This window comes from Anguilla anguilla, chromosome 12 (genome assembly GCF_013347855.1).
Source record: "Anguilla anguilla isolate fAngAng1 chromosome 12, fAngAng1.pri, whole genome shotgun sequence".
NCBI lineage: Eukaryota > Metazoa > Chordata > Actinopteri > Anguilliformes > Anguillidae > Anguilla > Anguilla anguilla.
Window position 1 is genome coordinate 41,635,094 of NC_049212.1, and position 10,637 is coordinate 41,645,730.

The 10,637-nt window shown below is 45.6% G+C and overlaps 1 protein-coding gene across 1 annotated transcript in view; it reads left to right on the forward strand.

The window, feature by feature from the left end:
* The window catches only part of LOC118209882 (protein yippee-like 2), a 16,914-nt gene extending 6,619 nt beyond the window's left edge, over positions 1-10,295 (forward strand). The window contains exons 2-5 of the mRNA XM_035385600.1: positions 4,506-4,737; positions 6,942-6,985; positions 8,014-8,122; positions 8,428-10,295. Coding sequence (XP_035241491.1) covers positions 4,630-4,737; positions 6,942-6,985; positions 8,014-8,122; positions 8,428-8,517 — 351 coding nt within the window. The 5' untranslated portion in view covers positions 4,506-4,629 and the 3' untranslated portion in view covers positions 8,518-10,295. The remainder of the gene's footprint in view (positions 1-4,505; positions 4,738-6,941; positions 6,986-8,013; positions 8,123-8,427) is intronic.
* The last annotated feature ends 342 nt before the right edge of the window (positions 10,296-10,637 follow it).

Consider the following 10,637-nt stretch of genomic DNA (forward strand, 5'->3'; position numbering starts at 1 on the left):
GAGAGCACTTTCGAAAGCTGGACAGGGCTGTCGGTGCCTCCTCTCTCACTCGTTCAGAACCTCGTCCGCGAACGTCGGTGTCCTCCCGAACTGGAATGGTCTGCCCTTCACGTCTGAGAATAATTAAGCGGCTGATAAACAGAGCTTCCCTTTATCACGCCCGCGCGGGGCTCCCACCTCCCACGGCCGGAGACTTTCTGCTCTGCGCGCTGTTTTGGTCACCCCAGGAGACCCCTCCCATCTGACCCCAACCCCCCCCCCCCCCCCCCCCCGCCCCCGCCGTGGAGCAGGGTGCTGTGATATCACCCAGCAGCCTGGAAAAATATGCTCATATGAGTGTGTGTGTGTGTGCGAATGTGTGTCTGAATGTGTGTGTGTGTGTGTGTGTGTGTGTGTGTGTGAGAGTGCATAGTCACAGCCCTGTACAGTCAGCGGTCTCATTGTATTGGAGTCCCACGCAGCTGAAGATTTGAGTTGAGGGTAAACAAGGCCAGTGCTGTGCCACACTCAGCCTGACCTCACTGACCACTCTAACCCTAACTGACCCACTGGCCACTCTATCCCTAACTGACCCACTGGCCACTCTAATCCTGACTGACCTCACAGAACTCTCTAACCCTAACCCTAACCCTAACTGACCCACTGACCACTCTAACCCTAACTGACCCACTGGCCACTCTAATCCTGACTGACCTCACAGAACTCTCTAACCCTAACCCTAACCCTAACTGACCCATTGACCACTCTAACCCTAACCCTAACTGACCACTCTAACCCTAAATGACCTCACAGAACTCTCTAACCCTAACCCTAACCCTAACTGACCCATTGACCACTCTAACCCTAACCCTAACTGACCACTCTAACCCTAACTGGCCCACTGACCACTCTAACCCTAAATGACCTCACAGAACTCTCTAACCCTAACCCTAACCCTAACTGAACCCACTGAGCTCAGTACCATCTGTGAGCTGCTGGGGCTGTCTGGCATGTCATCTCAGCCGTGTGAGAGGTTTAGTACAGCTATAACTGAGAGATTTAGTACAGCTATAACTGTGTGAGAGATTTAGTACAGCTATAACTGAGAGATTTAGTACAGCTATAACTGTGAGAGATTTACTACAGCTATAACTGTGTGAGAGATTTAGTACAGCTATAACTGTGAGAGATTTACTACAGCTATAACTGTGAGAGATTTACTACAGCTATAACTGTGCGAGATTTACTACAGCTATAACTGTGCGAGAGGTTTAGTACAGCTATAACTGTGAGAGAGATTTAGTACAGCTATAACTGTGAGAGATTTAGTACCGCTATAACTGTGCGAGAGATTTAGTACAGCTATAACTGTGAAAGATTTAGTACCGCTATAACTGTGAGAGATTTAGTGCATCTGTAACTGAGAGATTTAGTACAGCTATAACTGAGAGATTTAGTACAGCTATAACGGTGCAAGAGATTTAGTACAGCTATAACTGTGGGAGAGGTTTATTACATCTATAACTGTGAGAGATTTAGTACAGCTATAACTGTGAGAGATTTAGTACAGCTATAACTGTGAGAGATTTAGTACAGCTATAACTGTGAGAGATTTAGTAAAGCTATAACTGTGAGAGATTTAGTACAGCTATAACTGTGAGAGAGATTTAATACAGCTATAACTGTGTGAGATTTAGTACAGCTATAACTGCGAGAGGTTTAGTACAGCTATAACTGTGAGAGATTTAGTACAGCTATAACTGAGAGAGATTTAGTACAGCTATAACTGTGAGAGAGATTTAGTACAGCTATAACTGTGAGAGATTTAGTACAGCTATAACTGTGAGAGATTTAGTACAGCTATAACTGTGTGAGATTTAGTACAGCTATAACTGAGAGATTTAGTACAGCTATAACTGCGAGAGATTTAGTACAGCTATAACTGAGAGATTTAGTACAGCTATAACGGTGCAAGAGATTTAGTACAGCTATAACGGTGCAAGAGATTTAGTACAGCTATAACTGAGAGATTTAGTACAGCTATAACTGAGAGATTTAGTACAGCTATAACTGTGAGAGATTTAGTACAGCTATAACTGTGAGAGATTTAGTACAGCTATAACTGAGAGATTTAGTACAGCTATAACTGAGAGATTTAGTACAGCTATAACTGTGGGAGAGGTCTATTACATCTATAACTGTGAGAGATTTAGTACAGCTATAACTGTGAGAGATTTAGTGCATCTGTAACTGAGAGATTTAGTACAGCTATAACGGTGCAAGAGATTTAGTGCAGCTATAACTGTGGGAGATTTAGTACAGCTATAACTGTGTGTAAGATTTAGTACAGCTATAACTGTGTAAGATTTAGTACAGCTTCAGCTGTCTATGAGAGATTTGACACAGCTTCAGCTGTGTGGGAGATAAAGAACAGTCTGACCTGTGTGTGAGAGATTAGATGGAGTGTGATATGATATTAATAGCACAGCAGGGGCAGAATGTTTCAGATCTGGGTCAAACACCTGGAACATTGGGCAAGCATCTTGCAGATTCATGATAATGTTCAATGAATATTACATATTTATCACATATTTATCAAAATAATAAACACTGTGAATTTTATTCTGAATGTTGGATGCAATCCATTTGACTAGTGTCATAAGGCAAATGGTTAAAATATTTTAAATAATTATTTGTTACAGGTCTGTGTGATTTAGTATAACGTGAAGAGGGTACACACAGTAAAATGTATTTCAACTCTAACAGTACATATGAGTCCAATAGGGATCATATGTACCCTGTAGGAGTTGATTTAACACTGAACTGAATACTGTGTTGCAGCAATAGTCATAAGGTCTGGACAGGGTGAACAAGTTGCTAACTGCAGTAACACAGAAGTACATACGTCCTGTGCTAGTGTGTGACAGTAAAAAATCATGTAGCTATGTGTTTGTTGTAACCAAAAAAGGTTTGTGTGTGTAAGAATTTGTGTGCCTTTTAAAAAATTGTATGTAAACATGTTTATGTTTGTAAATAAACAGGTGTATGTTCGTAAGTAAACTGGATGTAAAACTGGTGTATGCTTGTAGCTAAATAGGTGTGTGTTTGTTAGTAGACTGCTGGAATGTGTCTGTAAGTTAATTTAGTGCAAGTGTGTTTGTGAGGTGTGTGGGCAGGTGTGTATTTGTAAGTAAACAAGTTTGTAAGGTTTGTCAGTAAAGTGAAAGTAAACAACACAGGTATGTGTTAGTAAGTAAACATGAGGCAGGTGTGTGTGTGTGTGTGTGTGTGTGTGTAAGTAAACTCAGGGCAGGTGTGTGTGTGAGTGTGTGTAAGTAAACTCAGGACAGGTGAGTGTGTGTGTGTCTGTGTGTGTGTAAGTAAACTCAGGACAGGTAAGTGTGTGTGCGTGTGTGTGTGTGTGTAAGTAAACTCAGGACAGGTGAGTGTGTGTGTGTCTGTGTGTGTGTAAGTAAACTCAGGACAGGTAAGTGTGTGTGTGTGTGTGTGTGTGTGTGTAAGTAAACTCAGGACAGGTGAGTGTGTAAGTAAACCCAGGGCAGGTGAGTGTGTGTAAGTAAACTCAGGACAGGTGAGTGTGTGTGTGTGTGTAAGTAAACTCAGGACAGGTGAGTGTGTGTAAGTAAACTCAGGACAGGTGAGTGTGTGTAAGTAAACTCAGGACAGGTGAGTGTGTGTAAGTAAACTCAGGACAGGTGAGTGTGTGTAAGTAAACTCAGGGCAGGTGAGTGTGTGTAAGTAAACTCAGGACAGGTGAGTGTGTGTAAGTAAACTCAGGACAGGTGAGTGTGTGTAAGTAAACTCAGGACAGGTGAGTGTGTGTGCGTGTGTGTGTGTGTAAGTAAACTCAGGACAGGTGAGTGTGTGTAAGTAAACTCAGGACAGGTGAGTGTGTGTGCGTGTGTGTGTGTGTAAGTAAACTCAGGACAGGTGAGTGTGTGTAAGTAAACTCAGGACAGGTGAGTGTGTGTAAGTAAACTCAGGACAGGTGAGTGTGTGTAAGTAAACTGAGGACAGGTGAGTGTGTGTGTAAGTAAACTCAGGGCAGGTGAGTGTGTGTAAGTAAACTCAGGACAGGTGAGTGTGTAAGTAAACTCAGGACAGGTGAGTGTGTGTAAGTAAACTCAGGACAGGTGAGTGTGTGTAAGTAAACTCAGGACAGGTGAGTGTGTGTAAGTAAACTCAGGACAGGTGAGTGTGTGTAAGTAAACTCAGGACAGGTGAGTGTGTGTAAGTAAACTCAGGACAGGTGAGTGTGTGTAAGTAAACTCAGGTGAGTGTGTGTAAGTAAACTGAGGTCAGGTGAGTGTGTGTGTGTGTGTGTGTAAGTAAACTCAGGACAGGTGAGTGTGTGTGTGTGTGTGTGTGTAAGTAAACTGAGGACAGGTGAGTGTGTGTAAGTAAACTGAGGACAGGTGAGTGTGTGTAAGTAAACTCAGGACAGGTGAGTGTGTGTGTGTGTAAGTAAACTCAGGTCAGGTGTGTGTATCCCCCCCTCCCCGCAGGTTTTTGCCTCCTGCCCCGCCCCCCACCACGGCCCTCACCTGTGTGCTGCGGTGCTTCCCCTGCGAGCCGTCCTGGGCCGGCAGCCCGTTCCTGCACCGCCCCCCGACCCCGCCCGCGGTCAGGATGACGCGCTCCAAGACCTTCCAGGCCTACCTGCCCAGCTGCCACCGCACCTACAGCTGCATCCACTGCAGGGCGCACCTGGCCAACCACGACGAGCTCATCTCCAAGGTGAGACGGACGCACGCCTCCACGTGTCACTCTGGGGACTTCAGTGTGAGTCCTGTGAAAAACACACCTGTTTCACCAGAAAGAAAGGATACAGGAGGTTTTTGAATTCATGAAGAGGGTTAACCAGGGATCTCAAACTCTCGGGTGATGCTGCTGGATCTTGGCATGTTTCAGTACACAAGCGGTTAATTTTAGTCATGGATTAGCGGTTCAATCTATGTACCTGGCTTCCAGGTAGCCACTTGGCTGCTGATAAATAAAACCACAAAATCCTGCAGTCACAGCGCCCCCTCCAGGACTGGAGTTAAACCTGCAGGCGCTGCGGCCCTCCAGGACTGGAGTTAAACCTGCAGACACTGTGGCCCTCCAGGACTGGAGTTAAACCTGCAGACACTGCGGCCCTCCAGGACTGGAGTTAAACCTGCAGATACTGCGGCCCTCCAGGACTGGAGTTAAATCTGCAGACACTGTGGCCCTCCAGGACTGGAGTTAAACCTGCAGACGCTGTGGCTCTCCAGGACTGGAGTTAAACCTGCAGGCACTGTGGCCCTCCAGGACTGAAGCTTGAGATCTCTGTGATTAACAAAGTGAAGTACAGAGAGCCTGTCAGTACAACAAGGAGTCAGAGACATAAATTATTTTGACAGTCAAGACATAGTGAGTCCAGAAAAACGCCCCCTCCCAGCCCCCCTTCATGCATCATTTGGGTAAAAGTAATTAAAAATAATAATCAGTCACTGCTGACCTATTTTCTGAAAGAATTATGCAATATGAATGCTGTGTTGCTGTAGAATTTAGAGCTGCAGTGCTTAGTTTAAACAGTGAAAGGAGTCTGATGTGAGTGTGCGTGTGTGTGTGTGTGCATGTGGTGTATGTGTGTGTGTGGTGTGAGTGTGTTTGTGAGTGTGTGTGTATGTGTATGTGGTGATTGTGAGTGTGTGTGTGTGTGTGGTGTATGTGTGTGTGTGGTGAGTGTGAGTGTGTGTGTGTGTGTGTGTGTGTATTTTCAGCATGGTGTGTGTGTGAGCGTGTGTGTGCGTGTGGTGTATGTGTGGTGTGTGTGTGAGTATGTGTGTGCGTGTGAGTGTGTGTGTATGTGTGTGTGTGTGCGTATGTGTGTGAGTGTGTGTGGTTTCAGCATGGTGGTGTGTGTGTGCGTGTGGTGTATGTGTGGTGAGTGTGTGTGTGGTTTCAGCATGGTGGTGTGTATGCATGCATGGTAGCTCAGTGGAAGCATGTTAGCGATGGCTAATGCTAATGCTGGGCACTGCAGGCAGAGGGGGATGGGGCTGGCACAGACACAGATGTGCAGTCAGAGCACTACGGAGAGAGAGAGAAAGAGAGAGCGTGTGGAAGAGAGAGAGAGAGAGAAAGCTTGAGAGAGAGAAAGAGAAAGAGAGAGTGTGTGGGAGAGAGAGAAAGCGTGAGAGAGAGAGCATGTGGGAGAGTGAGAGAAAGCGTGAGAGAGAGAGAAAGAGAGGGAGAGGCTGTGTGAGGACACTGTAAGATGTGAGCAGAGTCCCAGAGGCTGTAAATGCACTGATGCATCCCCCCCCCCCCCCCCCCCCCCACAGCTCTGAGTGTGTTTGCACCGCAGCCCAAAATATCTATCTATCTATTTATCCCAGAACTTTATATCACTCCAGCACTTCCTCACTCATTTTATATCGGGGGATGGCGGTATGGGGGGATAGGGGGTATGGGGGGGGGGGGGGGGGGGGGGGGGGGGGAATAGGGGGATGATGGCAGAGCTGTTTCAGCATCTAATGCCAGCTCTGCTCTTTATTATTTAATCTGCGCTGAAGCTGCAGGTCATACAGGGGTCTCCCTGTGAAAACATGAGGGGGCGACATAGCTCAGGAGGTAAGACCGATTGTCTGGCAGTCGGAGGGTTGCCGGTTCAAACCCCGCCCTGGGCATGTCGAAGTGTCCTTGAGCAAGACACCTAACCCCTAACTGCTCTGGCGAATGAGAGGCATCCATTGTAAAGCGCTTTGGATAAAAGCGCTATATAAATGCAGTCCATTTACCATTACCATTTACCATGTCACTGTGGTGCCCCACAGCACCGCCATCTACTGCTGCCCCACTCCCAAACCGCCATCTTGACATCAGATGTCCCCAATACATGTGTATTTAGACTGTAATGGCAACAGACCACTAATTGACCTCTCTCTCTCTCCCTCTCTCATTCTCTTTTCCAGTCCTTTCAAGGCAGCCAAGGCAGAGCGTATCTCTTCAACTCAGTGTAAGTTTTCTCATCCATGCTTGGATTACTTGCTTTTTGCAAACAGACAGAATGCAAAGCAGGAGTGAAAGAGTATAAAAGGAGAAATGGCTTGTCCTGGGTGTTTAACTGTGTGAGTTCAGTGTGAAACAGTGAGAGGGAGTTTAACTGTGTGCGTTCAGTGTGAAACAGTGAGAGGGTGTTTAACTGTGTGAGTTCAGTCTGAAACAGTGAGAGGGTGTTTAACTGTGTGAGTTCAGTCTGAAACAGTGAAAAGGTGTTTAACTGTGTGAGTTCAGTGTGAAACAGTGAGAGGGTGTTTAACTGTGTGAGTTCAGTCTGAAACAGTGAGAGGGTGTTTAACTGTGTGAGTTCAGTCTGAAACAGTGAAAAGGTGTTTAACTGTGTGAGTTCAGTCTGAAACAGTGAGAGGGTGTTTAACTGTGTGAGTTCAGTCTGAAACAGTGAGAGGGTGTTTAACTGTGTGAGTTCAGTCTGAAACAGTGAAAAGGTGTTTAACTGTGTGAGTTCAGTCTGAAACAGTGAGAGGGTGTTTAACTGTGTGAGTTCAGTGTGAAACAGTGAGAAGGTGTTTAACTGTGTGAGTTCAGTGTGAAACAGTGAGAAGGTGTTTAACTGTGTGAGTTCAGTCTGAAACAGTGAGAGGGTGTTTAACTGTGTGAGTTCAGTCTGAAACAGTGAGAGGGTGTTTAACTGTGTGAGTTCAGTGTGAAACAGTGAGAGGGTGTTTAACTGTGTGAGTTCAGTCTGAAACAGTGAGAGGGTGTTTAACTGTGTGAGTTCAGTCTGAAACAGTGAAAAGGTGCTGGCTTTCCAGCAGGTCAGATCTCAATGCTGACCACGCTGTAAATCCCCCACTGCTGTCAGTGTACTGTGAGCTCAGCTATAAATTCCAGCTCAAAGGACCTGTGTGTTCTCTCGTTCATTCCTTCTGTCTCTGTCCATCTCCATCTATCACTCCCATCCCTTACCTCTCTCTCTCTCTCTACCCCCCCACCCCTCTCTCTCCCTCACCCCCTCTCTCTCAGGGTGAATGTGGGCTGTGGGCCGGCTGAAGAGAGGGTTTTGCTGACTGGTCTCCACGCCGTGGCTGATATTTACTGTGAAAACTGCAAAACCACACTGGGTTGGAAATATGTGAGTCCCCCTGGAACACTGTCTGTAACACACTGTCCGTAACACTGTCTGCAGAGTCAATGTAACATTATCTTTCTTTCTCTCTTTCTTTCTTTCTTTCTTTCTTTCTAACTCCCTCTTCTCTTTCCCTATCTCTTTTTTCTTTCATCTCTTTCATTCACCTTTTTCTTCCCCTCTTCTTTTTCTCTTGCTGTAACCCTCTCTCGCCCTTCCTCCCTCTCTCACACCCTCTCTCCCTCTCACACTCCCTCCCCCCTTCCTTCTCTCCTTCCCCCTCTTTCTCCCTCCCTCTCTCTCCTCTGCAGGAGCATGCTTTTGAGAGCAGTCAGAAGTATAAGGAGGGGAAGTTCATCATCGAGCTGGCTCACATGATCAAGGACAATGGCTGGGACTGAGCATGTGCAGAGGGGGTTTGGTGGGGGGGGGTGAGACTCTCATTTGAAGTTACCTCTGTTACATTTGTCCTTGCAACTCCACCAGGCACACACACACACACTCACGCACTATACGCACAGGCACACATTCACACGCCACATGTGCACACACACACACATACACACACTCACGCACCACATGTGCACACACACACACACACACACACACACACACACACACACACAGGTGCAGGAGGTTGGGCAGGACGAGATCCCCTTTGGTTACTGGGCGGATGGGCTCTCTCCACTGTGGGGAGCAGAATGGACCGCACTACCCATAATCCCACTGGTGTGGCGCAGTCACCGGGGCAGGGGCGGGGCTTGTTACCAGGGCTACAGAGGGACATAAACACCCCCCCAAATCCCCCACCCCACATGAGCACACAGGCCTTTCAGCAGCACTGTTACTGAAACAGGATTCACACCTGGGTCAGATACCTGAAATACCTTAACTCTTTAGATCCCGGTGAAAGCTGAAAATGCAACTGCAAGTTCCCCAAGACATTTTCATAAAAACGTTGCTAACCATACATAAGTACCGACATGCATACATGCATACAGTACGATCATTTGTACAGTAATTCTAGTAAATTATTTGGCCCAGGTTTGTCCTGTTTCACAAGGTGCAGACGAGGAGTCTGTGAAAGCTGAGGTGCAGTTCAGACAGAGGCCTGGGGGGGTGCTGTTGTGACCTGGTGAACTTGCTGGAGCGCCACAGGGGAAGGCTCAGACTGACTTCTGGGCTGTTTTTACGTGTTCATGCATGTTAGACTTATTTCTGCTCTATTTATTATTTATTTGTCATGATTCTGGGACTGATCTCCCCTCTGTAGAAAGTCCTGTCCTTTGATCCCACCTGTACCCCTCTGTACCTGTCCACACCTGTACACCCCCCTGGTAGCAGTCTTAAGGGTTCTGAGGCATTAGTTACTGTGTTTTACGCCTTTATAATGTGCTATGAAGATCCATTCTGACTGCGTGCTGTAAGTCACATGTAGTTTCATTAGCACAGCAAAGACCCCAAAAGTGTGGGGAGGGAATATTGGAGTTTGGGGGGTGTGGGGCACTGTTGTTTTCTTAACCTGGGACACCCCCCCCCCCCCCCCATGTTTACCGAAGTCAGTCTGTTACACTGCCTCTTAACTACTTATAAAACACACTAAAACAATAACCAACAATGGAATAAGATTTCCTGTTGTTTGGGGAACTGGAGTCCACTGGTAGCCACGGCGACTCACTGGCTGTGGAAACACCCAATCAGAGGGTTTTTAAAGCCCCAGCACAACCAAAGAATCCACCCGTCTATGGTAAGTTGACCAATCAAGAGATCTCATTATTGCTTGGGCAATAGTGGTTCAGAAAGGAGGGTTGTGACTGGCTGAAAGGGACAGCTCTTTCTCCGATATATTGCGTTGTTTGCTTTTGTAAATTATAGATGTTAATATATTTATAAATATATTCACTATGAACGTGAGAATGATAATTTATGTCTTATGTGTGTATTACACAATGTAAATAGTCATGTTTAATGTTTGTTTTTATTTATTATGATCATGATGATTATTTCTGTCTATGCTGTGCATTCTGTCTAAAGCCCCTAACAGGGACTGTAATATTTGCTACTTTTTTACGATTTGAAAATGTTTTGATTTCATTGTTTTTGTAAAGGGCAGAAGATGATGACACTGATATTGGAACTTCATCAATAAAGTCACCCTTATCAATGCTCACCTGAGCAGTTAGTGTGTTTCATCTGTTTCAATTTCATCCCGTGGGGCTTATATGAACATTACATATGCATTTTAATTCAAGTAATGGGATTTTTTTTTTAATCCTCACTGAGGATTATGGGCATTTTTTCTGTTGATGAATTGTATTTCCGTTCACATCATAAATTTAATGTTATTAGTATTGATATTTGTTTTAAATATTGATAGCTAGCTAAAACGGAAGTGCTTTGCATATTGCCGGAAAAACTTTTGAGACATGGCGACGCCAGTAATTTCCTCAAGTGTATAATGGTAAAAATACCGTCGGTTTGGTAAAACAAAAGTATGCTCGACGTGTGGAACGACTCATAT